The 27676-nt window shown below is 47.6% G+C and overlaps 1 protein-coding gene across 1 annotated transcript in view; it reads left to right on the top strand.

Annotated features, from left to right (window-relative positions):
• Nucleotides 1–27676, top strand: part of bmp1a (bone morphogenetic protein 1a) — a 40951-nt gene that overhangs the window by 2079 nt on the left and 11196 nt on the right. The window contains exons 2-9 of the mRNA XM_023801791.2: nucleotides 11626–11739; nucleotides 12778–12912; nucleotides 15960–16077; nucleotides 17330–17508; nucleotides 18920–19025; nucleotides 23844–23968; nucleotides 25379–25494; nucleotides 26643–26745. Of these exons, the coding sequence (XP_023657559.1) occupies nucleotides 11626–11739; nucleotides 12778–12912; nucleotides 15960–16077; nucleotides 17330–17508; nucleotides 18920–19025; nucleotides 23844–23968; nucleotides 25379–25494; nucleotides 26643–26745 (996 nt within the window). The remainder of the gene's footprint in view (nucleotides 1–11625; nucleotides 11740–12777; nucleotides 12913–15959; nucleotides 16078–17329; nucleotides 17509–18919; nucleotides 19026–23843; nucleotides 23969–25378; nucleotides 25495–26642; nucleotides 26746–27676) is intronic.

Here is a 27676-nt window from a genome sequence, read left to right as displayed (position 1 = left end):
GTTGAAGAGAACGTGTCAATCATCTTGTTCCAAACCCTTCTCCTCTTACCAGTAACACCCTCATTTTTTTTATAGTCACAAAGAACCTGGGTTATTGATGCTCCCAGTCCCTGATTGCAATTTGCACACATCTGATGGGATTTGGCTCTTTTGGAGAAAGCAGTGCTTACCTGAGTGTCTCCCAGTGAATTCCATGGGGGGAGATGTGTAGCTTTATAAGTGATGCACCAACTTGTTAATCTTGAGGAAGTTCCTCCTCATGTTTGTGGAGTTCAGGTGTTTTCATACATTATAGTTAGTTTGTTGCATTTGTCGACCATGGCAGAGTTGAGAGTGCATCGGGGAGCTCATGCTTTGGTCAGAACAGTTTTTGTTGGATAATCTCAATTGCCCCCCCCCCACCCCACCCCCACATTTAAGGAATGCACCACAGATGAGACCGGTGCCATCTAAAGTAAGATACCTGCTTCTGTCGGATTGAAAGTGTTGAAACTATTGAAAGTGGTCCCATGGACTTTTTCCATCCCAATTTTACCATTTTGTATGCAAAATAGATTCAGAAATGGTTGGTTAGTCTCAAGTAGACCTTGAGTCCACCCTTCACTTATAAAACACATCGCCACCTTCTGAGCGCTGAAGATCTCCAGCATGATGGATTATATTAAGACCTTTTTCATCAACTAAAAATATGAAAACATTTTTTTCCTGCATAATTGTATATGGTTTTAGTTTGTATTGTATTGGAAATTCTAGTTTTTCTTTTTGTTTTTCGCTGGTAAACTGTCATTTCTATTTTTATTTCAGTTAAAGAGAATATTTTTCTGCTGATAATTTAGTTTTTCTTTGACTCTTTTCGTTAACGGTAATAACACTGCCATGAGTGTCCTGTGAAGCCGCGGCCGAAGCTGATGTGGCCCCCTAAACCAGCTTCACCACCTGGGAAACTTCAGTTTCTCTTTGTTTCAGACGGTACACATTGGAGCGGTTGGGGTGCCAAGCCAATGCCCCCTCAGAAAATGCTGCTACCAATGTCACCTGTAGGCTTGACTGTCCCTGCCACATGTGGAGCATCGGCCACATATACAATAACCTCTGGGTTACTTCCCACTAAGCTGTGTCCTATTCACACTTACCTCCCTAAAGCTGAATTTTATTAATAAGGATCAAGTTCTTTTCCAAGGCTTTTGGTAAAGTGTGAAACAAGAACATTTGAAAAGTTCTAATGCATCTTAAAGCTCTATGTCAGGAGAGAAAATGGTTTAGTTTTGGTAGATTATGAATCCTCACCTCTAGTGCTCTATCTACACTCCAAAGTTTCCTACAGTCAAAACTTAAAGTCATAATTTGCTCTGATTCGCTGTGTAAACATCTCCTCAGTCATTCTGCTTGTGTTTCTTCAAATGTTCAAGTATAAATACAAAGATTCAAAAATTAAAAGATTTTTTATTGACGGCATGTTCTGTACTGATGTTTTACTGAGCGGAGAAGAATGTGTTGGATTGTGTGGTAAAGTTTGTCCTTTTTTTTTTTTGGATTCCCTCTGACAGATACGGTCCATGTGGTGCTCCTTCTCCCCATCTGTTCTGGTGATTTGTATGGGGAGGCTGGCTTTTGGCACAGAGAGCGTGGACAGCAAACGTCAATAACAGTGTTTGCTGTCATTTAAAGGTCATGGGAGCCTCTCTTCCGTGCCCTTCTGCACTCATTGTTTGTGTTTCCCGAAAAAAAAAAAACCATCTACTTCCATCATGTCATTCTTGCACAGAGAGGGGTAGACTGAGAGAGAGAGAGAGCCGCCCAGGTTAAATAAGGTATGTCCCTGCAGTGAAAGCCGTTACATCGAGATTGAATGTTAAGGTTGACAGTGTAAACAGTGGATGATGTCCCTGGCATTTTCCCCGCGGGACCTGTGTGGACTCCTCTAGACGCTGAGTCAGGCTGTCATGCGTCTTCTTTACCCCAACGTCTTCCACATTAAAAGTGTCTCCTTGGCCTGATTTGGCCCGTTGTCTCAGACTACAGACCTTCATCTGTTCTGCAGATGGTCGCCACGCTGGTAAAGTGTTTAAATCCCTAATTTCTTTTAAATGACTACGCCCCAGCCTGACACCCCCAGCGAATCCCCAGACCCACTGAACTCCCCTGTTCTACCCACTGGCATCCAACCCCCACCCGCCTGAATCGCTCTATAGTGCCCCATGCTCAGTAATCAAATCCAGGAGTCGGTACCCGCCAACCTCTGTCTGATCTGTGAGTGCCTTTAAGCTTGCTCAGGGCATCTGGTCTCAGTGCGGGCGGGCGGGGGGGGCAGGCACAGGATGGTGGGGTGTGTATTTGATTTGGATTATGCTGTGCAACAGTTCACATAATATCGTGACTGCGTCTGGTAAAAACATGTTGGCTCAGCACCGCCTCTCAGTCGCACCCGTTGCCCTTTCAGGGCCACAGCTCAGGGTTTGGGCAGTGGTTGCCCTGGGCTGTGGCTGGTGATGTCGATCCTTGGAAGGAGCAGAGGCTCTGTGGCTGTGTAATGCGATTACGCGGCAAATTAAGCAATGCGCTTCCAGGATGGTGAATCCCAATATGCCAGGTAGCAATCAGCTTCAAAAGCAACTGTGTAATGATTCTGCGTCATTTTTATCAGTGTTGTTTAACCTGGCGGTGATTGTGTTTATTACACCGCTCAGCATGCTCTACCCCCCCACTGGATAAGTGCTTGTGGAAAACCAGTGAATTTATGCTTAATGCAATGCCACTTCCACTGCTGCACTTTGCAGTCAGCTACATTTCTGCTTTAAGACATTCTTGCACAATAGGTTCATGGAGAGGAACAACAAATGTGCTCCTTCGATCCGTTAACTGCTTTGGTGCTTGCTGTTGATATCACTTCATAAAAGGACACTTTATTACAGTTTTCCGTGATACATAGATTTCTGAATTGCTACACGTGGAGCATGTGTTCACTGAACTAACAACTCGCATCATTATACGATACTCACCTGCATATTAAGGAAATTGCATTCCTCCAAGCAAACATGTAGTTATAAATGATCTTACATAGACTTAGTCTTTGTGTAGTGCCATCTTAGGCACAAGAGAGCTCTTGAGAGGAAGGTTTGTCAGGACGGAAGGATGCTTGCTTGTTGATGGGATCAGGTGCTGAAAAAAGTCTTCACGTTTCAAGCTGCCAGATCACAGGAGAATAACTTCCTTTCCCCTTCGAGGATTATCTACGCCTTCAGGTGCAAGTTTCACTAAAGGTTGATCTCTTGAAATGTCAAGCTGTTTGCCTGTTTTGTCATCAGACTTCATGGATACAGAATGTGATGGAACAGACGCCTTAGGTCAAGCCAAATGGCAACCAGTATCAAGCAGGATTCCTGCGTCTGCTGAGGATACATGTTGACATTTTAAATCTGACCCAACAGCGAGACTAAAATTTGCATCAATTTGCATGCATATGAACGTGCATGTGTGTGTAAATTCGTGTGCTATCAGACCATGTCCTCAGCTCCTTTCCATCCGTTCCAGTCTACCGTGATGTGCTGTGGGGGAGATCTCGTTGTGGATCATCCTGTCAGTCTTGGTGACCCCTGTGGGGCTCTGTTTTGGTCCCACGCTTAGCCTCTCTTAATATCATTTAGTCACAGAGATGATAGCACCGTTTGCTGACTGACAGCAGTGGGTCCGATGAGACGTGGCGACACTAACACAACGTTGGAGGCCTGGATGGGGGGCATAAATCCCTCGAGTGTAGAACTGTCCAGTTGTGCAATGCAAATTTAAGTAGGACGTCTGCTCTTAATGTCATCCTGGTCATATTTTGACACACCATGTTGTCATTGTCTTTAGACTGTCAGTGGCTCCCTATCATATAATTAAGAGGCCTTGTTAAGTGTCCACAGGGTGACAGAAATCATATATCTTAGATTTGTGGGGCCCAGTGGTGAATCTAGGAGATGTATTCTCTGCAACAGGGACATTATCAGTACTGCGGCGTGAAAATGCCAGAAGCAGTCAAACAATCGTGGGCTTTCCGAGGTGGAAGTTGAAAGGATGACCTACAGTGTACAACTCACTCCTACGTATCTGCAGCTCTAGTGAACTCAGGGAGTTGAAATCTTTCTGCGTTTTGGAGGAGAAAAGATGCCTCCTGAAATCATGATGGAGCAGAGGATGATTGATCTCGTCGATGTCCTTTTGATCTCATTGACATCCCGGGAATCCATCTGGATCTCCTTTCGATTCGTTTGATGTTATCCTCTGCCTGGACTACAGAGGCAGCTCATCGCTTCCAGCCTGTGGTTCTGTTTTCCTGCCGATCTTCACGGGCCAAATCGTGGGTCACCCTAACAGGTGAGTCTCCGTTCAGATGTGTCCCTCGCCCACGTTGACTGCTAGCCTCCAAAACCAGGGAGCGTTGACGTTATGGCAAGCGAGAGCCACATTGACATTTTAACACTTAATGGCACTGACATTTTGAAGATGTTGCCTTTGGGGCTCTGAGTACACAGTCTCTTCACATGTGCGATTTGCAGGCGCCCATGCTGCTCCGAAGAGCGACAGGAGGCTTTGAGCTGCGTCACCACTTGATTGACGAGGCAACACTTGCACTCAAGATGTTTGACGTGACTGGCTTTTGGCCCCTGCAGTGAACCGTTAACCTCCCAGGGATCTCCAGTCAGCTGTTATCTGACAGGGGCTTCCAGCATGCAACCGGCAGCTTCTTAAAACAGCTGTGGAAATTGGCTTTGAGCTGTTGTTTTGCGGTTTATTATTTTATTTTATGAAGGCACGTTTGAGGTCTGTGATGTTGCTTCTCTTCTTTAAAGCCCCTCGTTCTCTCATCTGCAAGCAGGGCTGTGTAATGCAGTTCTTGACCGTGTTTGTTTTGCTCTGAGGCGACTCGGAGCAGCCCTGGTAATTAGGATCTGTGAGTATGGGGGTTTCTCTTCTTCTCGAAAGATGTGCAGGTTTTTTTTTTCAAAAAATTAATCTGTGAGAACCACTCGGACTTTAAAGCGCTAACTGTGACTACAGAGGCCTGGCGTATTGCTTGTTTGAATCACTCAGTTCATGCCCAATTATCCAAAGATAAGCCGAATGCTGGGCTGCAATTCTCCAGCGTAATCACATCCGCTATGTATGTTGTAATATTGTCTCGCTGATGATTTCTTCAAATGGGTGGGCATTTCTGGTCACTTGGAAACTTTTAAGGCTTTATGTAAACCCTGTCTGCTCTAGATTTCAGAGGAATCTCTGTGCGTTTTCTGGCTGTGAACGATGCTGCTGGTATCAATAGCGTGGCTTGCAGTCTTTCTTCAGAAACGCATTCGGAGTGTATAATCTGTTTGGAGCTGAACTGCCGGTTCAGAACACATACAGTGTTTTCATAATGTGGTATTTTAATAATAAATAATTATAAATAAAAGGTTTTTTTTCCCCCTCTTTTTGGCCTAGATCTTACCCTTTGGGATAGTTATGGTAAACATTTGCTGTAGAACTGTTTTTCATAAGACTTGTCCATCTGTAAGCCCTGTTCTCATTATTGGCTTTAAGCGATCAGTGTTGGCGGAAAGTTTTTTTTAGACCTGGACCCAAGTATTTTCAGTTAGGATAATGACATAGGTTTGAGAACTGCATTTGGTCATGGCAGACCCCCCCCCCCCCCCCCCACCACCACCTCGTGGGGTACAACAAGCTAACGGCACAAGGGCATTTCATGGCTTATTCGGTCAGCCCAACCCATCGTCAGCTCCCATCTAAATATAAATGAGATGTTTACATGCAAGCGCCCGGGTACTTCAGGGTGTGGCCTTGTGCATTGTCATGCGGGCCTAGAGGCCGGGCCAAACTGAATGGAGCACCATTTTAGCCTTGGTCCAGCTGTCTGTTCTGAGAGAGAATTATAAACACTTTGGGGGTTTATAGCCAATTTACACTGGGCCAGTGCCCTTGTAGCCTAGCACCAAGCGGTGGCTCTTCATCCTGATTGGCTGAGGCAAAATGGCCGGAACATGACTGGCATCTTCATTAAAGGCTGTGTCGTGAATCAGACCGCTGGCTCTTTGACGCCTGGCTTCATAATAGAGCAGAAGACGCTGATTGATAGGAAGAGGGGGAGGCAGACGCCCAGCGGTTGGCATCAGGGGTGTCACTTATTATTCGGAAGGATCTTCTGTCTCGCTGTGTGACCGGAGCACTCTGTCACACCTGTCACACCTGTCACACCTGTGCCACCATAGTTAGGGGCTTCTCCAGGCCATCTGGTTTGTGCAGATGAAGGCCACGTACCTCTTTCGCAGGGACAGCTGTGTCCTTTGCACATAGTTACAGCTGGACGTTTTATTTCAGTCTGAAAGTGCCACTAGGTGATGACAACAGTTTTTTAATTTATTTTTATTTATGATGGTAATGAATGTGAAGGAAAAGCAGCATTTTTGGTGGAAATGTCTGGGTGTGTCGTCCATAAATATTCAAGGCCACAATCCTGATTAGCCGATAGCTGCCGAACTCTGCTACACAAAGCGGATCTTGAAGTGTGGCAACATCTCCACCCGCGGGATTTTGCTAAGGGCTCCATGTTACCCTGTTATTACCCGGAATGGCTGTATTGGTGACTTTACACTAAAAACACACTAGTGATGGAGTAGCACCGCCCTCATGTCTCACGGTCTTCATGATGTCCGTTGTATGAATGCAATTCAAGAAAGCCACGGTTTGTACTGGGCCTTTAAATCTCTTTGCCAAGATCTCCATACAGCACAGACTTTGCAGCTCTGTAACCAGTATAAGCCCTCGTGGATAAACGGTGCGGATGCTGAAATGCTGCCGAATCCGCGACATCAGGGGCCTCGTCACAGCTGTCGAAATTTATGTAACGGGCAGACGGGGCAGCGTTCAGGGACCCATACGCCGCGTCTCTGCGTCTCTCTACCCGCTATCTGACACTCAGCTAGTTGGCTTTTTTGCTCTGATCTCCTTCGGTTGTATTTTGATATCTCCTGAAGTGATGCCTTGGAATATGACGATTTTGATTAGTGACATCCATACGCTTCGGACTGACAGTTGTCGTTTTTTTTTTTTTGTGTAAGATTATCGGTTACTACGTATCTGTGGGGATGGGGGGGTGCGCAGGGATTAAATCCAGATCCCTCTGATTTAGATGACTCGCCAGGGCAACTATGAACCCCATCCGGAAGAGGAACGCTAACGTTGCTTGTTGGCGGGCTGCTTCTCTTCAGCTTCGGCCATCCTTGTGTGCCAGACTGAAAAGGTCGCCTTGGGGACGCGTACCCACATCTCGCTCACTCCTGTTATGAGGGGCCCCCACACAGACCACTGAGGGGCCCCTACACAGACCACTGAGGGGCCCCCACACAGACCACTGAGGGGCCCCTTGTTTTTTTTCTGTACCTGGATATTGGTGTGTTTACACTTGTCACTCTGAAATTTAGAGCAGTACAAACTTTGGTCTGCAAAATGCTACCTCTGTTGTAGACTCGGTATACAGAATTGCAGGTACACTGCTGGTCTGTAGCCTAACCAAGACTGGTTGGCTTCTCACTCTAGGAAAGTTCTGTTTTAATTGCTTTAAGCCTCGTCGGATTCATCGCGGTTGCTCATTGACAGTTTCACAGAACCAGTTCTTATTTTGAAGAAAAAAAAACAAATGGAATAGATAAAAAGGAGGAATTTGAACCCTCTGTGCCTGTATAAATATTGGGTCTCTGACACTGGAGTGAGAGCCGCTGGAGGATCTTCCTGCTCGTCAGTACGTTCCCGTTCTAGGGCCGCTTCCCAGTGGCCCTTTTTTTCCATGATGCTGGAATGCGGGTCCAGCGGATTCGCCTTTTGTGGGAGTGCAAATTAGAAGATCCCATTAACCTCTCTGGCATTCTGAAGCGTGTCCCCAGGCCTGCCTGCTCTCACAGGCTGAGATTTACACCTTTTCTTGCTGCCTTTTTCAGGAGCCTAATCCTGCTTAACCCAGCCATTCGACAACAAGCCCCCCTTGACCTTTGGGGATGGCTTTTTATTATATGTTTTCCCCCAGACGGGGACATGGTGGTCGTCTGCCAGCTGCATATTTTCCCATTGATCTGGAGAGCGAGAAAAACAGCTTGGCCAAGTATTTTTTATGTCTCTTTACTGCTCTTTTGCTTTTTCTGTCCCTGGTTTTCGGATTTCTTTGTGCAGCACTATGGCGAAATATCTGAGAATGATCATTATGAACTTTGGGAATATGCTGTAGTAGAGAATTTCAGGAATACCATATAGAAGAGAATTTCAGGAATTTTCTGTATTAGAAAATTTCAGGAATTTTCTGTATAAGAGAATTTCAGGAATACTCTATAGTAGAGAATTTCAGGAATTTTTTATCTTAGAGAATTTCAGGAATACTTTGTGGTAGAGCATTTCAGGAATACTCTGTGGTAGAGCATTTCAGGAATACTCTGTGGTAGAGCATTTCAGGAATACTCTCGTAGAGCATTTCAGGAGTACTCTGTGGTAGAGCATTTTGCAAATACCTCTTCCTATACTTTTATGCCTTGTATGCCGCCTTTATGGACCTGACGGCAGGATGGACAGGGATGCTGTGCTAGATCTGGCTCCCAAAAGTTGTCTGTGTTTACCCAGACAGTACCATGGGCTCTCAGACGACAGCTGCTCATGGAGGGGTGTGTGTGCGTGCGTGCGTGCGTGTGTGTGGGTGTGCGTGCGTGTGTGAGATCGAGAGAGAGAGAGAGAGAGAGATAGATAAGGGCCGGCATTCCCCTCCTTCCTGCCGCCCCTGGCATGGTGAGCGGTATTTGAAGTTTCATGCCTCTCCTCCCTGTCCTCCCTCACCAAGCTGGCTTCCCTCCCTCTTCTCTGGTCCAGACATTGGGTCCCCCCCCCAGGCTGTAAATCCCACGGATATGCTGACTTTTGGGGCTGATCTACACCATGGCGTCAGCCCCCACCTGGATGGCTTCCCGGGGGCTGTATTTATGGAGGGATCTCATAAAGCGTGCCTGCGTGTGTACCCCCCCTCCCCCCCCCAGAATGGTATCCACGCTGTTGGAATGGCTCCTTGTATCCGGCGCTCGCGCCTAGCTGAGGCAAACCACTCAGCAGTGAGCCACACTGTTTCTTTTTATTTTTCCCTGCAAAAGGACATAAAAATCAGCCTTCCCTGTGGAGCCTCTGTACACAATGAGCGTTTGTCGGCGTTCTGCGAGCGTGGGCAGAAGAAAGCGCTTCCACGTGGTCTGCTGTGGACCTCCGACCCTGTTCTGCAGAGATCCCGCTCTGCAGGGGTGGCGTGGTCACGTTTCAGTACAAAACATGCTGGATGTTCACCCTCAGACTGTAAAAAACAAATAATTTGATGCACTAACACTGTTTGGACCTTTCAGCAGATTCAACGTTACTAACTATAAATTATAATAAAAAAAAAATGCCTGATTCTGATGAATCTTTCCATCCATGTAGGTCACACAGTTAGTATAATTATTCATGTGTTTACAATGCATATATAAGGCTGAATGCTACACAGAGTTATTCGGGGTCGCCCCGCGCTTGAGCCGGCCGGACCCCCGCCCGGTCGCTTGCCACGACACCCAGACCCAGTGGTGTCTGAAGGATTTGACTGACCTGTTGCCTGTTGTTACACGACTGAGACAGATAAACATCTAGAGGTGATTATGCGGCTGCTGAGGCGGCCATAAAGTTGTCTGATTTAGAGGATAAAATTTCACCTTTGCTGTTGTTTACTTAATGGACAGTTACCAACATCTGGTGCTAATCTCTGAGAAAAAGGATAATTTAGAGCCTGGAATAAAACTGTCAGGGTTGGGGTTCAGCGGGTTCAGTGGGGTATTGTTGTGTGAGTGGTGGATGCTTCTTTGGGCTGGAGCATGACTCACATGGTAGCCAGAAGAGGGGGGGACTCACACGGTCGACAGGATCAGTCTTCCTGCTTGTCCTGTGAGGTCTGCAGATACCATTTCCCCATGACCCCTGGGAGTACCTGGCTGAGAATAACCAGAGAATGATAACTCATGCTGAATTCCGCATTCTGCATTCTCTTCTTCTCTGCCTTCTGTTCTATTCTGCATTCTCTTCTCTTCTATCCTGCATTAAGGCCTACCACAAGCCACTTCTGTGGGAAGACATGCTGTTCTTCAAGAGTAGTGGTTGTCAGAATTTTTATACCACGTGCCATTTCAGAAAATCTTATGCTCTCCGTGTTAAAGTTGTCGACCGTGGCAGGGGAGGGGGGGTGGCAGCAAAATTTTTTAACCGGGCAGCCATTATGACCAACACTTAAATACACTATTACCTTCAACTGCCTTCATTAAGCTCATGTAGCAACATGGTTTGAGAACCATTGTTCTAGAGTATAAATTTTAATGACTGACAGCTGATTCACCTGGTGAGGGGACTTGCAGAGGAAACACTTACTGACTAAAGCAATTAAGAGCTGAGATCGGGGGGGGGGGGGGGTTAAAGAGCCCACCCCTGCAGCCTTCTGGCTCATGCATTATTGACCACGATTTCACAGAGAAATTGTAGGCAGAAAGGGCAGCCCCACTTTTTGTTCTTAAAAACACTTCCCTTTTTAGACATTCTTAAGGAGAGAGGTCCTTTTCCCAGTGGCAGCAGTAAATGAGACCCAGTTATCTGATGATGCTGTTTGACAGGGATTTTCGCCTGTGACTTTTCACTTGATGCTATTGTGAATTGTCCCGCCATTGGATTGGGTGGTGGCGGAAACGAGGATTCACGATCACGACTGGTTTATTTTGAAGCGGGAGGCGGGGTTTAGTAAATGGCCAGTCACTGCTCTGCCTGGCACTTCGTTTGCAGCGGACATTCAGTGGGCTCCTATGATTACAGAGAGCAGGCGAGAGAGCCCCATTTACATCAACAGGCCAATCATTGTCCAGAGTCAGGTGTGACTGACCTTAACCCTCCAATCAGAGTGCGGCTACATAGCACTTAACAACCACGTAGGAGGCGTATTAACAAGAAATGGTTAACCTGTGTCATCACCTTATCAAGCATTCTGCTCTCACAGCCTTAACTCTTTCTGAAAAGATTCCAATTTTCAGTTTAGACTATGAACTTCTAGGCAAAAATATTTCCTCATTGTTGCTGAGTAAACGGCAGCAAATTTGACACAACCTACCAGGCAGGCCTAAATGATACCAAAAGCTGTCACCGTGGCATTCCACGTCTGCGAGCTAAAGGAGAGACACAGAGGCACTGAGGGCTTTGATTATATAAGAGGATATTTGCACTAGCATGAGGAAATGACAGGTTGCATAGTTATTAGAACAGATGGTGATGATCACGGGTGTGCAATGGAATGCCGGCTAACAGCAGCCTCTGGAAAATGTCACGGATTTCAGTGCAGTGCTTCAGAGTACACTGCTACTGGTGAGTGTGTAATCAGGCGGTGGTTTGGCATCACTGGAGTTAATGAAGGCGGTGCTGTTAATGTGCAGGTGCCCTGTTGGGGAGATGCGACTGCATGCCTGTAGTGCCGTGGAGGACTTGGTGAGCTGTGAATGCAGCATGGCCTGTGGCCAGGCATCCTTAAGCTCCTTTTCTCCTGTGTGTCACCACGTCCAACAGCTGCCTTTCTGGGAGACATCGCTCTGGATGAGGAGGACCTGCGCATGTTCCAAGTGGACCGCATCTTCGACGTGGCCCAGCGAACCATCCAGACCCTCAATCGCACCTCTGCAGGTGAGAGCAGGATGTTCTGTGTCTGCCCCTGACCCCCGTGCCCCCACCCCACTGTCCGTCAAACCTCAGCTTCACTCACAGCAAGGGGGGCAGAACATACTGCCCCTGTGAATGTGTCATAAGCAGATTAGGGAATGAGAGGGAGGGGCCAAGGGCATCATTGCTCAAGTCTGGTCCAACCACGTGCTTGGAAAACCAGATGGGTCCATGTGGAAAGACCACTCCCACTCCCCGTAGTCCAATGACTTCCTAGACGCGTGGACCTAAAAGAGAAGGCTCTCCACGTTGAGTGTCCAAATGTTCCACGAAGGCCTGCTCCATGCCAGCCGGTGAAATCAGCAGCACCTGTTCGTGGCTTCCTTCCAGAAGCTCGTGGGTGGTAGCCCCTGTTGTGGACCAAGCTGTTTATCACCACCCAGCACAAATCGTTAGGAGAAGACAACATTTATCGATGATTACACAACACACCTCACGGTTATTACTCATTATTCCGCGTCTTGAGGCAGAGGGTCTGTCGTGAGGGTCTTAGCTAGTCGCAGCTCAGCGAACGGACGGCCCATCTCCCGTCACCATGGTTGCGGGCGGCTGCTGCATTTCCTGCACGTTTTCTATACTGTATGCCTTCAGATTCAGGAGGAGGGTAAACAGGCCTTATCTGAGAACACGAAGGAATGTTTTTCATGTTAATCTCGCTTTCTTTTTCTTCATCGTGGGTGTAAACTAGAGGGTGAGCCAGTGTTTATTGTCAATATCTGTGGTGTGTGTGTGTGTGTGTGTGTGTGTGTACTGTATATCCCGGACAAAGGCACATAAAATGTATCAGTCTATTGAATATCTTGGATGCACTGTCATAAACAAAGTAATAAATTATGCCTTATATTAGACACTCAGGGCTAGTGTTGTATCGACTGGCTGCCGCTCAGCCCGACCTCCTTAAATGACTCTGTGTTTCTGCTACGGGGCTCTCCATGAAGCAGGGTTTGATTCTATGCAGAATCACTTCACCGCCTCATTCCTTTGCTCGTGTTGCCCATCCAGCTAATGAGACCTCTGAGGACAGCCCGGCGCCTGGTGGGTGGCCCTCACCCCGCCGGAGGAGGGCTGCCACTTCCCGGCCAGAGAGGGTGTGGCCAGAAGGAGTCATTCCCTATGTGATCAGCGGCAACTTCAGTGGTAGGTAGCGGGGGTGTGTCACGTGGTGCCCTACACATCACATTCAAACCCAGGGATGTGATCGTCGTCCCTCATTGTTTCTTACTGTATCATTTTAAATAAGAATATCAATCTAGAATAGGTTTTTACATTTTATGGCAAGCAGTGCAGAAATGTATATTACTTGATGGCAGAGGTGTGGACTCGAGTCATGTGACTTGGACTCGAGTCAGACTCGAGTCATGAATTTGATGACTTTAGACTCGACTTGACAAAATATAAAAAGACTTGCAACTCGACTTGGACTTTAACATAAATAACTTGTGACTTTCACTTGGACTTGCGCCTATTGACTTGTAAAGACTTGCTACTTCCCATAAAAAGCCCAAAGATAAAAAAGTATGTTGACACGGACCGCTCTATCTCTGTGTGACAGAGAGCGTGCGCGCATTCGGCACGACATCCAATCAAAGTACCGTAGATTATTTTGATTCGACAGCGTCCAACGTGATAACAACATGAACGCGCCAGTTTGCAAAATGATTCCGAAGGTAGTTTTGTTTGGCTATAAAAATTACAAGGTGGTGAACAAAAAACGAATTGCAATATGTAAAAACGGGTCGAGGATTACAGACGGAGATGCCACAACTTCCAACTTTGTTCGACACTTGAAGTTGCACAAAGAAAGGTAAGTTTTTAACGAATAACTAACGTTACCTTATCAGTAGGGGTGCACCGATCGATCGGCGCACCGATCTATCGGCCTCGATCACGTTAATTTGAGGGGATCAGAAATCGACCATATTCCCATGAGATCCACCGATCTTAGTTATATGCTTTTAAATCAGCCTTTTCTCCCATTCCCGAGAGAGGTGCAGTGCAGGCTGCCTCCCTCCCGCCCGCCCAATACATTTTTACAAAATTAGAGAAATTAAAGTCTGGAAGAAAAAATATGATTTTGTAGTTCAAACAGCAATGCTCATTTATATGTTCATTTATAGTTGAGGACACTACCTCATGTTTTGTGAGTATTCATATCAATTTACTCAATAAAAATGGAAACATTGAAGTAATTGTCTTTTAGTTATGAAAGAAACAAGATCGGCAAAAAAAAAATCGAGATCGGCAGGTAAGGTTGTCTAAGGATCGGTGATCGTTGATCGGCCAGAAAACTGCAATCGGTGCACCCCTACTTATCAGCTAAGTAATTTACTAGATGCATGTTTATATTAATGAGACTGTACATTTCCTCAACGTCACCTTTCAAACACTATAATCTGCAAACCCCTGCTGGTTCATACTGATCGGCATTTTGAAAGCCGGATTGTTTGTATGAGGTAGCCTAGGCCCTACATGAGTGTATGACACAAGGTAGAGAGCAAAGTTCTTCAACGTTATGTGAAGAAAACATATTGTATGAAGTAGCCTACTTCATTGAGAATAATGTGCTACCATTTTACATTGCTGCTAGACGGATTTGCATCACAATCTCTCCAGCACACACGAGATTCAATTTGATTTTTCTGTTAAAAAGACTTGAAAAGACTCGAAAGTCAAACCGTAGGACTTTGGACTTGACTTGAGACTTGTTGGCCTTTGACTTGGGACTTGACTCGGGACTTGAGGGCAATGAATTGAGACTTACTTGTGACTTGCCAAACAATGACTTTGTCCCACCTCTGCTTGATGGTAAAACAATTAATGGAACAAAGACTAGTGTAGATAAGACCTTCCAGCTTCCAGCAACAGACATGCCTACTATTGGCCCCTAATGATAATCAAGGAGGGTCCAGCTGCTTTGAAACCTTTCAGAATTTGTCTTTCAAATAACGCACGCCGAGGTGGCGGCCTTTCGTCACGCCTGTCATGGTGTGTTGGAGTCTGCTTTCCATGTGGGGAAACGCGTGCATCCACAGCAGTCAGTAGTCTCAGAGCACCTTGTGAGAATGAAGATGTGCTGCACGTTTACCTTTACGATGCATAAAATGCTGAAGGTTAAACTTAGGGTCCATTTGAAATCACGTATTTACACAGCGTGTGATGAATTTTGTTAGAAGCCTGCTACTCACCCGTCAATGCAGTGCTAACAGTATGTATCCATGAGAAGAGTATGTATGCATCCAGACACGCTGAGGTCGCCATCCTTCATATTACTTGACCTGGATGTTTACCAGTGATGTAACTTGACCCCAGCAAATATTAAAAACTATCAATGGAAGAAATGCATATTGAAATCAACTTACGTAAAAGGGTTTCGTTTTCTGATTAAATTTGTACTGAGCCATGGCTTCCTCTGGCCATCTTGACAAAGTTTTCTGACGAACGATGTTCGTTGCCACTCCAGTAGTCTTGTTGCATAGTGTAGCGTCCATCACTTGTGCACTTTGGAATTTCACAAAGTGTAGTATGTCACTTGTGTGCTATTCACCTACTGTCCCATCCATACTGAGGATGCAGACATGCTGCTCATAGCGCATACTATATTTCGCTTACTATATACCAAACAATTGTGCAGTTTTGCACGTAGCCTAAATGTTGTTTTATATTTCTGTGTAGTAGCCACAGACGTCAGGCAATGGGTATGCGTCTCCATGCCTACCTGTGGTGTAGATTCTACACAGAAATGTACGTCCGTCTTTAGTCTTTAGTCCAGGCTTAGTAATAAAAGATTCTCATTTATGACCAAAAATGTATACATCTTTTATGGTTCTGTGGTATAGCAGATCTGTGACATATGCAGTCTTGTTCTGTCAGGTCAGGATGTCTCTTATTTTATTTGCATATTAAACACAAAATGCTTTTCATGAGATATTGACTTTGATTGACTATGGTATTTAGTAATTTAGACGTGTTTAGCAAAAGGAGGTTTAAAATATCTCTGAAGCTCAGTTGTTTCCATGGATTCAGCTGGTCTCGTACGGCACGATCAGCGGGGACGTGTGTCTGCGTGACGATGGGGCGCGGGGGAGGGGGGGTGGGGTGGGGGCTGCCAACGTATCTCTGCCATGTCCTTGAAACTCTAGCCCCCATGTCGGGTCGCCGTGGCACCAAGCTTGTCCCTCCCCCAGGCAGCCAGAGGGCGATATTCCGGCAGGCCATGCGGCACTGGGAGAAGCACACTTGCGTGACATTCATCGAGAGGACTCAGGAAGAGAGCTACATCGTCTTCACCTACCGGCCATGCGGGTGAGTCATGCGGGTGAGCCGCTTCTCTCTGCAGCGCCCCCTGCTGTCTCTTTATCTTTGAGCTTTAAGTACGTCCGCTTCCCTGCCCTCCCCTCGGCTCCCGCTCGCCCTCCTTGCCCGAATCACACAGCGTGAGTCGCACTAATTGCTTTGAGTTTGTTTTTCTTCTTTCCCTCAATCATGAATTGGCCCCCAAGTGACACCCCCTTCCCTTCAGACCCCCCCCCCCCCACCTCCACCCCACGCGCAATTCAGTGTCCCGTATTCCGGCTGGTCTCTGGGGGAGAAAAAAAAGTGACGGCAGTAGAACAGAGTGGGGGGGGCGGGGGGGGGGGGGTAGTGGATGATTTAAGCTTGGCCCCGCGGCGACTTCCGAGGGGAAGCCCGTGGCTCGGACGCGATGATGACGGCACGAGCGCAGGCAGCAGCTGCGAGCCGCAGGGAGTTCCGCTGTGCGAGGCCCCGGCTCCGGGCCCCGGCTCCGGGCCCCATCTGTCCTGTGTGCCTCGGGAGGCCGGCCGGGCTGATGGGCCCACGGGGGGATAATGGGCGGAGCCTGCCTGCTGATGGCCCTCCCACTCCAGCTATCTCATTTGAAGGAAGCCCCCCATAGCCATGTCCCTCCACCACTGGTTCAGGAAGGGGGGGGGGGGGTTGCAAGCTATGCTTTTTATTACATCCCTCACTCTGCAAAACCCCTGAGAAAAATCTTTTATTTTTTCTTACCCCCTAAAAATAGACATATTTGTCTTTCCAGGGCATTGCTAAATTTATCGTAACCTATGAGTGTGAGCACCCAGTGGAAATAACAGCCCTGCTGTGTGTTTTTTTGTTTGTAAATAGAAAGCTCACATTAACCGTTTATAGTGCAGTGAGCATGCAGTGCCACGCTAAGTTATCCCCCGTATCTTTAAATACATGTCAGTTGCATGGTTCCTGTCAGACCTGCCACAGACTGACTTTCAGTTGGTTTGTTGTAACGCCTGCAAATTGAGGGCAGGACTTCATCCCAAGAGGTTTTAATGAGCTGGGGTCTGGGGGGGTGAAGCTTGTTGCCATGCTGGACACTAACTTAAATCCAGGTTAATCTTTACCGCCGGATAGACGGAGCCCAGAAGAGTTTCAGCCCCCCAAACCTCCTGGACGCTGATCCACTTCTTTAACCTCCGCCATCTGCTGCCCTTTGCACCACCCTCTGTTTTTGGCACCTCCCTTAACAGAGAGCCTTACCTCCCCCCCCCCCCCCCCGCAGGTGCTGCTCTTACGTAGGCAGGAGGGGCGGGGGACCCCAGGCCATCTCCATCGGGAAGAACTGCGACAAGTTCGGCATCGTGGTGCATGAGCTGGGCCACGTCATCGGCTTCTGGCACGAACACACCCGGCCCGACCGGGACGAACACGTCAGCATCATCCGGGACAACATCCAGCCAGGTACCTCGTGGGGGGGGGGGGTTGCGCACCAGGGAGCCCGACCTAAAGTTCACAGTGTCCTCCTGTCAACATTTGCTACATTTGCACATTTATTTGCCTCTGTCTCAAAGGGTAACTTGAATCCTGCTCTCTGAATAGTCGAGGAGAGGGAGCCTGTTTTATTCTCTGCGAGGTTGACCATAAAACCAAAAAAAAGGCTGTAGTACTCAAAATAGGAAACCCTATCCAACCTATGCCCAATAATTAGAGCCATATACAATTAAGAGCAGGAATGTAAGTACTATGTCTGAAGTTTCAAGGGTGCTTTTATTTTTGCATGTGCTCTGCAGGTTGATGTAAAGGAAAAAAATAACAGTGCCTTAAGGGAAAAGGCAAATTTCTAAAGACATTTTGCTTTTTTTTTCCCCATCCCTTCAAGAACGACGTTAAACTGATATAACTTTGAGCCCACAATCACAGATAACAAGTGAACGTGGGGAATGTCGGTTACGATAACGTCCTATTTAACGTCCATGTGGAGCTGACATGCTATGGGAATGATAACATGTTTGCTGATTTCTGCAGCTGGAGTGTTCCGCTGCATTGCACTGCTTTGGTCTCTCCTGTTGGCGTTCTGTTCCGATACATGTCAGAATGTCTCCAGAGCTCTTAGGAGTTTAAGGTCACGGTAACACTTTCTATGAAGCCCCTTTATAAAATGCGACATACGTTCGCATTCTTCATTATGCATTGTAGTGCATTCATAAAGTGTTATAAACATGGCTGTAAATATTTATAAAAAGGCATAACACATTATAGCCATGCTCATTATGCTCTATGAAGCTTTCATCTATCATTATAAAGATTCGTATTAGAATTGAGGATGCTTTGTACTGCATTATGAATTTTTTTTTATTGCCTTATAGAAGAGAGCTTCATAGAGCATTCATACTGCATAATAAACATGGCTATAATGTGTTGTGCCTTTTTACAAATATTTATAGCTGTGTTTCTAATACTTTATGAATGTGCTATAATGCGTTATGAAGGCATGTATGATGCATTAACTGCTTTAATAAAGTGTTACTAAGGTCACTTCTTGTTTTGCCTTCTTGCCGCTATCATTTGCATATTGCTGTGGCTTCCGCATTGCTAACAACAAGCCGTGATGCCCTCAGTCGCCCTGCCAGTTCCTTGTGTCTGCGTCTAGCTGTAAGCTTCAGGTTAAGGTCTTTGAAACGCCGGTAGTTCGCCCGGGAGCAATGCGACGGTGAAGCCTGAACAAGAACTCGCGAGTTCCAGTCCAAACCCCAGCGGCGAAGCCTTAGCAGAGCTAGATCGGATCTGCAGCGTTCCTTAGAAGACGTCAAAGGCAGATGATTATTCCAGGCTGAGCATCGTGCAGAAATTTTCTTATGTATCTCCTACGCAGGACAGGAGTACAACTTCCTGAAGATGGAGCCCGGGGAGGTGGACTCCCTGGGAGAGGTGTACGACTTTGACAGCATCATGCACTACGCCAGGAACACCTTCTCCAGGTAGGATGCCAACCTCAGCGTGGGACACCACTTCCGCTGGGGGGGCAGTGCTCTGCCGGGGCGAGAAGGTCAGCAGGCGGCATGTAGCTGTTCTGCTGAACACCCTTTGGCTGCTAAAATGCGCCATCTTTACTGCCCCCCCCCCCCCCCCCAGTTGTTTTATTATGGCTTTTTGTAGGGTTTGGGTTTTGCTGGCTTTCCACCTTTAGGCCTCCTTGTCTGTAGCCGTCTCCCTAATTGGGAGACTTCACGCGATGCAGCCTCGTAATCCTCTTTCATGGTCGCGTTCCATAAGTTCATCCTTAATGAGGCTCTGCATGGGGGGGCTTGCCTTCCCCTCACTCCCTCCCCAAGGCTCAGTCGATGCGCTGCATGCCCGGTCAGACTCATTACCGCACACGATCCTACAGTCGAGAAGCTGCTGTCTCTCTCTTCCCCCTCCTTTTAGTTTTTCTCTTTCTCGGTTCCAACCCATCCGGGCGTGACCTGTTACGCCGAGGCCAGCGGGTCCGTGGGGTGTCCCCCGGGAGGTCTGTGACACTCTCTGAAGTATCTGCCAAACGGTTCTTTGATGGATCAGAACAGCATAACCCTAATACCCCGTGCGGCACATTTTGTGATTCGATCCGGTTCGGTTTCCGTTCCGAAACCTGACTGCTGCTGCACCTCAGTGCGAGGTGAACTATCCCACTGTGAAAAAGTGTTCAGTTTCAACAGCCAGGCAGTTTTCTTCGGGTCTTTCGGCAAACACAGCACGGGCAGGGCCGGCTCTGGACCAGCTAGGCCCGTCCCACTTTCCGCTCGTCCCTAATGAGGTTCTGAAGACCCGGATTATCAGGCCACTTTCCAGGGAGTGCTGCCTTTGAGGTGTCGATGGGAGTCAAGGTCACCTCAGCCTATGGTGCTCTGGCGCCAACCTGCTGCCTCTTTCAACCGTCGGGCTCCTATTGCCTGGGGGGGCTAGTAAACGCACACGCTGGCTGATTACACCGTCAGCAAGTCCCCCTGGCATATCATCCTGCCTCTTTCACCTCTTTCATCTTTCATTAGCCTGCTTGTTAAAGAAAACGCTTCCTTTTCGTCTTCTGTGAATGGCCTCATTATAGCGCGACTCCGCTTCGTCTTCCTTGACTGGACCTAACGGAACCCAACGCGCCTCTTAGTTTGTTGACTGCCGTTCAGTCTCGCAGCGTGTTGAGAGCTATGTTGGCTTGTTTTTTTTTCCCGTTTTTTCTTTTTTTTGCTTTTGGCATGGAGAGGAACCAGATCCGGCACGCATACGAGGTTTGACTCACCCACAAGACGGAGGCTGGACAATGCGAGCTTCTCACCGCCTAGGTACATCCAGTGCCGACGGACACGTTTCTTGGACACGGTGTGGGGCGGGGGGGGGGGTGGGGGGTGGACGAGGCAGCGGAGGGCTTTACTCTCACTGGTCTGCGAGACAGGTTGTGCGTGGGTATCTCTTCTCATGTCATGTGACCAGATCTCAGATCTGCTCCTCGTTCCGATCGCATCTCCCAGCAAAAACTGCCGCCCGCTTTTGGCATGCGACGTGCCGGCCGACTCATGTCATGTGATCACATGTGACAGATCTGATACTCTTTCCTTCCGCGTCTGGCGGGTGGGAAATGCCTGGGACACTGAGAGCTCGACTGCATAATAGAAAGCGGGCCGCTCAGCATTCTCGTTCAACTCGGCCGCTGGGTGGAACGCTGGGTCCTCGGCGAGCGCAGTGATGGTTTATCATACCGTTTTGTTCCACTGTTACCTCATACAGCGGAATTACAGGCAAGTTTGAGACTGGCGAAACAAACGCAGGAAATGCGGCCTTTAAGGTTAACGGATTCGTTTTCTGATATTTGTTTTCCATTAAACATCCCAGATCAGGGTCTCTGAGTTCCCTAAATGAAATGGACATGAGCATGTAGGTCAGCTCTGACTCACAGGCGCTTTCCCCGTCTTGTGTCCTCAGTAATCTAACGCCGCGGTTTCCTGCTTGGGGCGGGCAGGACCCTGGGATGGTATCGTCCTCGTCACGACACTGCCCCCAGGCCGGAGAGCCCCCCGCGCGCCAGCTGACCTTGCCTCTCCGTCTGCCCTCACTTGAAGGTTCTGGAACTTTCTCACAGATGGCAACTGCGTCAGTTGCTGAAATGTTCTGTGGCATGAAACCGGTTGTTTGAGGTCTGGGGACAGTAGCCACGGCGACGGGGACTTTGATCCTGCTCTTTTTTTTTTTTTTTATTCGCTTTGAATTTATATATCCTACATGGGTTCCCTTGGAGCAGGAGCAATAAAACAAAAGTTTTTGTTTTGCTGTTGAGTTTTCTTGGGAAAAAAATACTGTCAGCCCTGTGGCATTATGGGTAGGGAGTGTGGAGTGGTACATTTTTTAAAATCTTAGTTATTTTTTTATATATATAATTGCCTCATTGTTACAAATCAAAACTCCCGGTTAGCCACAGGTCTGGTGCTGGGATACAATATGAGTGCAAGCACCCGCATGAGCGTGGGGGGGTGGGGTGGGGTGGGGCCTGGCACAGATTGCAGCGATTACTGCACCATTCAGATATGAGAAACAGCTGTCTGTACTTGGGGGGGGTTGTTCTCTCCTCCTTATTTTTCTGAGGTTTTGTTTTCTGCCTCCCTCCCCCTCCCTCCCCCTCTTCGTTTGCAGCCTCTCTGTCTGGTTTGCCGCTCCAGGCCAGCTCAGAGTTCATTTGTGAATGTAGGATTCTAGGGAAGCGGTTTCTGCTGAATAGATTGTGCGAGATGCAGAGAGGCCGAGATCTGGTGTAAAAACCATCCTAACCGACCGCTGTTAGGGATAATTGTTTTGGTTCTTTTATGACCGAATAAAATTTTTCTCATTCTGCAGAGGAAATGAATGTGCATCAGGCAAAGAAGGAACAGCCTATAAGCGTCTTTTAGCAGTGTGCTTGGTATGTCTTTCATTGCTGATGCATTTGTGAGTTTCCCAAGTTTTTAATTACATATTTGTCAGCGAGTCAAAGGTCAAAACTGGCTCCCAGACGTGTTAGAAAGCTGAGTGCATTTCATCAGAAGGCGGCGTGCTCTTCTGTACTCCAAAAACAAAGAAAAACATTCAGTACACGTTCCCTGGAGCACTGTTTGCCAAAGGAGTTTGCCAGCAAGGAGGGTTTATTATAAATGAAGTTCCCGCTGTTTGTGTGAGCGCTTGGCGCAGTCAGGATGCCGGGTCTGGCCATGCGGAGACCCCCTCACAGGGCAATTACACAGGAGCATGGTTTCGCTTCTGTCACCCCTCTATTTGGGACACAAAGGGGTCATGCGGCGGCCCCTATGTATAAGCTCTGTCTCTTACCTGTTATAAGCGCAGTCACATTTTTAAATTGCTAGTCGGTCGCACTGTTTCGCCTTTAAATGCCTTTGAGTTGTTTTTATTTATTTGTTTGTTTGTTTGTTTAATTGTTTCTGTTTGGCTTGTTAGCAGTTTTTGCTCTTCGATTTGTGGCATTTCCCCATGCTCATTCTGGGCTGTGTGGCCACACGCTCTGGCTGCATTTTATCGTTCCAGGTGTTCTGTGTAGGTTTTGTACCATAAAATCCAGCCCCCACCCCACGTATCCAATCCTGAAAAACGTAACAGACAGCCGTCACTGTGGGGACTAGGATTGCAGCTTCGGATCACGTCACCCGAGCCTTTTCAGGTCCGCCCAAATGATTTCCGAACCCCCCACTACCTGGCGTGGGGCCAGATCAAATAAAGATCGGCCAGCGTGTCCTTTGTCTGCGTGGACGCGGGCCGAAGCGGCGTTCGCTGGCAACCGGCGCCGGGCTTCTGGGAGCCGGCGGGCAGCGCTTAAACTGTTAGCTCAGGCTGCTCTGTTTGCACATGCCCGCCGTTGACGGGCGGGTCTCCATGGGAACGGAGCTGGAGCAAGCCTTCGCTCGCCGCTGCGGAGAGAAAGGAGGGACGATAAAGTAGCAAAGTGTCAAGCGAGAAAGTGGAGTGAAAAAACCTGATGGGTTTTTTTTTCTGTACTAAGTGTTCTGGGCCCTTATTCAAGGAAAAGCTACGGTGCCAGAGTTGTACAAATGTACTTGAAGTTCTAATGACTGGATAATAAAAACAGATCTGTGGCCTCTCTCATCCTCAGTACATTTTGTAATTAGGTTCCCAGTACATCAGGAATTATCACTGAGAATTGGAAGCATTATAATGTTTTCGCGACGAGTGTGTTTTCACCGCAAAGACTCTTGATTGGCGGCTTGAGTCAAAGATGCATCTGGCGTTCCTGTACGTACCACTAGGGTACCCTTGACCTCCCTATGTGCATTGTTTATGTTTGCGAATGCTCTGCATAGTGACGGGCCACCCCCGCCTACGATTCGCCAGGAATGCAGCGGATCCTCTGACTCGATGGCAGCGTTTAAGAGCAATACCATCCTGATGTGTTTATTTGAGGAATTCGGAGGCCGGCTTGCTCCCCCGCGACTCCGTGGGGGCAACACCCCGCGGGTGGCAGCTTTGAGGGAGAGCGATGTTTCCCAGACTCGCTGTCTCACTCCCTCACCATTAAACGCTTTTACCCACTGGCCCCGGAGCATCTTGGCTTCCTCTGCAGATACGGCTGTTTGCCTCCCCTCAACTTACACTGTAACATTGGCCTGTTGTCAAAGTGAAACCCAACCCCAGCTGGGAGCACTGCCCACATACCAGTCAGGATGTGCGTTTCCCAGCCCCCTCTGTCTCCTGAAAGGTGTACCATGGTGTGAACTTAGCCTGTGCCCCCCACCCTCATATTAACACTTCGTTTTTCTCATGTGCAGGGGTATCTTCTTGGACACCATTTTGCCCCGTTACGACATCAACGGAGTCCGGCCGCCAATCGGCCAGCGGACAAGGCTGAGCAAAGGAGACATCGCTCAGGCACGCAAACTCTACAAGTGCTCCAGTAAGGGCCCACCCTGTCTCATCTCCTCATCTCTTCGACATTCGGGATGTAATGGATTTCAGACTGAAAATCTGGGAACTGGGGACGGGTACTACCTTCCTCTCATCCCAACCCCCCCCCCCCCCACCCCCCGCTGGTGACATGCCCTTATTTGGTAAGGGCTGTATGTCTCCGAACAAAGGATCGTCTTGACTTCTGAAGCAGAGGTTGCCCGTCCTGAAATAGCTGTTTGCCTGCCATTGATGTAGTGCGGTTTCCTGGGTTACAGTTACTGTGCCTCTTTGGCTACGGGACAGAGTGTAAACAGTGCCTTGGGACGGGAAGTTTCTCATCACTTATTCCCAGAAGAAGGTAATGGAACAGCTGTCTCTTGAGAACAATGGGATAGGATCGGTGACGAGGCCTCTTCCTCATACTTCAGTCAAGATGTCGGCCCTTATGGGAGGCTGCATGTTCTATGTCGGGCCTCTCGAGTGTGTGATGAGCAAACAGACGCGATGTTTAGACTGGGGATAACGTGGCCTTAAAATCTGGCAGGGAGGTCCAACAAAGCAAAGTGAGTGAAACTCCATGAAACTCCTCTAGACCGAGCACCAGCAGGGCTATGGGGTGTGAAGGTGATGCACGCGGTTACACGCACTGAGTCAGAAGCAGTCGCCTTGGCACCAGAAGCTCCTTCTCCATGTGACTGGAAGGAAGCAGCTTGGAAGCCGTATCTGTGGGAGACCTATGAGGGGCTGGATGATGGGGCTGCAGCTGAGGGGGAGGCACAGAGGTTGGTGTATCCCCATAAATCTGCTCTCAGCCTCCGGTGGAACCGGGCCGCTCGTAAATGCTTGTTTACACACCCGCCCTGCTACTTCCTGAGGTATCGGCGGGAGAGCGGCGACGGCGGTTGTGATGCTTATCACAGCTGCGGAAACCCAGGGGGCGCGAGTGTCAAGTGTCTGCCGAGTAATTCCAGAAGCGGAGGCGGGTGACGGTTCGAGCCATCCCGATCCGTCCTCTGGGGACTGCGCTGTCCTGCCATAGGTCCGAGCATCCAGAGCGGCATCGCTGAGCTTCCCTGGGGGCAGCAGGAAAGAAAGATAAATGGAATCGCAGATTAGGTTTGACCCAGCTTGTCCAAACGGACGAGTGTTTATAGTACAGGGTGTATTAGCGCCCTGCTCTTCCACTCATTCCCCCTCCTTGTCTGCAGGATTACTGTCAACAAGTGGTCCTTCAAGGTGGGTTCCTTTGTTGGGAGCCGTTCATTTTGATAGTTCAACAACCCGGCAGTTAACAAGTCTGAATGCTAGAGATCATCGCTGGGTTCTACGAACCAACAACCAATTGACATTTTCCTCCATGGCCCAATGGACTAGCGGTCTGCCTCCCTCACACTCCCCGTGTCTCATGTCTGGCCAGGGTGTGGAGACAGCCTGCAGGACAGCAGCGGTAACTTCTCATCTCCCGGATTCCCCAACGGATACTCCGCATACCTGCACTGCATCTGGAGGATATCGGTGACCCCTGGAGAAAAGGTGGGCAGACCCCGTTCTTCGCAGAACCGCTTAATGACACTCGCCTCAGAGATGTGTGGGAATGGCCAAATATGGGTGAACCTTTGTGACTCCAGAGGCACTTTCACACCAAAGTTCTGGAACCTGGTTCCTGGTTACAAGTCCCTGGTCTCCACCGGGGACCTTTGAAGCTCCTGGCTACTTTGTTATGTCACTTTCACACGGCACAAGGGAACTGGGACCTTTTATGCTAAATAAGCTTGTAGGTTAAACTTCACACGTAACTGCTCCACCATCCCAAAACCATGGAGAATGAACAAGTTGTTTTGTTAAGTTTTTTTGTTATTTATTAGGGGGAAGCAATTCTGATCAAAATGGGCCTTTTACTTTATTCATAGGATCTGTGAAAAGTTTATATTTTATTATTAAATCTGGCCAGTAGATAGATCTTTCGGTTTCTACAGAATAAAAAATGGTGTTACGTTATCTAGCTAATGACAAGTTTCACCACTGGCCCCAGCGATATTAGACAAAAGTGTATTGGAATTATGGAAACACAAGCAAAAAATGTATTCATTACGTGTCACTGAAGTACAAGAATATTTCTTTTTAATTTTTTCTCTGTTACTTATATGTTATCTCTGGTGCTTGTGGTCAGTCCGCAAGCTAGCGCTGTAAGCGCACCTCTGAAAAGTAACTGCCTTTGAAGAACTGCAATCAGGCCGAGTTTCTGTGGTGTGAACATGACAAAAGTTCCTCATTCTGGAAAAGGTTCTGGTTCCGGAAAAAAGTTCTTGTGGTGTGAAAGCACCTAAGATCACCCTTTGGATTCTATGGAAGCCACTCATCTTAATGTATGGTATTATATTCTATAAATTTACAGCTATTGTGTATTATTTTAGGTTGAATGGCAGCTTAGATAGTAGTGTGTCTGATGCACAGGTACCAGGTCTGATCCAGATGCTGCAGTTTTAGCCTAGATTTGGTCCTGTGTTGTAGCTGTCATTGGTTGAGGGCTTATTGAAAATGCCTGTGTGTGTCTGAGTTTGTTTTTGTTCTAGATCATATTCCGTTGAGGCGTTCAGGAGCAGCGTTGTCTCTTGTTCTTGGCGGATGTTTGTAGCAGACCAGAGTGAAGCCTCTTTAACCAGAGTCTCTTGGTTTTTAAGATCATTCTGAACTTCACCTCCATGGATCTGTACAGGAGTCACTTATGCTGGTATGACCACGTGGAGATCAGGGATGGCTACTGGAGGAAAGCCCCGCTGAAAGGTCAGCCGGCATGTGTGCGGGTCACATATACATTGCATTGTCCACCAAATGTCCCCACAATGTGGTGATAACCTGTTCTTTTGACAATTTTTTTCAGTCCCCACAAGGGGAAGTTCAATTTTATAAAAATCTGTGACTGCAATCAAAAAACTAAAAATGCCAAAAGTCCAGTACAGTGGTACCTTGGTTTGCGAGCATAATTTGTTCCGGAAACATGCTTTTAATCCAAAGCACTCGTATATCAAAGCAATTTTTTTCCCATAAGAAATAATGGAAACTCGGATGATTCGTTCCACAACCCAAAAATATTTATATGAAAATGATTAATACAAAATATAAAGTAAAAATACATAAGAAAATTAACCTGCACTTTACCTTTGAAAAGAATCGTGGATGGTGTGAGGGAGATGAGAGAGAAGAGAAGAGGAGGGTTATTTTGTAGGACGACTTTAACTATAATTAACGGAATCACTGCTATCTGTTGGTTCACTGGAATCTTTTTCTGTTTGTGCGACTTTAACAAGGAACCCATCCAATGACAGCCGCTTTTGCCTCCTTTTGAGGATTTCATGGAAATGTGGACATTGCATTGCCGTTAAATGGATTCATCGCTTGCACTGCTACGCCCTTATTTGGGTGGTGCTTTTCTATTAAATTTTGATTATATAAGTGAGGCACACCGACTGACACCACGCATGGGAAAAGATTATGCACGATCCCGCAGTGAGAGAGAGAGAGAGAGAGAACCACCGGCTCAGTTATGATCACGTGACGCTCGGCAGATGAAGCGTATAGATAATACTCGTATTGTAAGACCTCGCTCGTTTATCAAGTTAAAATTTATTTAAAAAAATTTGCTTGTCTTGCAAAACACTCGCAGACCAAGTTACTCGCAATCCAAGGTCTTGCTGTATTTTGCTTGGTTACTTAT

The sequence above is a fragment of the Paramormyrops kingsleyae genome, chromosome 2, assembly GCF_048594095.1.
Source record: "Paramormyrops kingsleyae isolate MSU_618 chromosome 2, PKINGS_0.4, whole genome shotgun sequence".
Taxonomy (NCBI): Eukaryota; Metazoa; Chordata; class Actinopteri; order Osteoglossiformes; family Mormyridae; genus Paramormyrops; species Paramormyrops kingsleyae.
The sequence above is the reverse complement of the archived record's forward strand: the minus strand, read 5'-3'. Positions and strand labels throughout refer to the sequence as shown.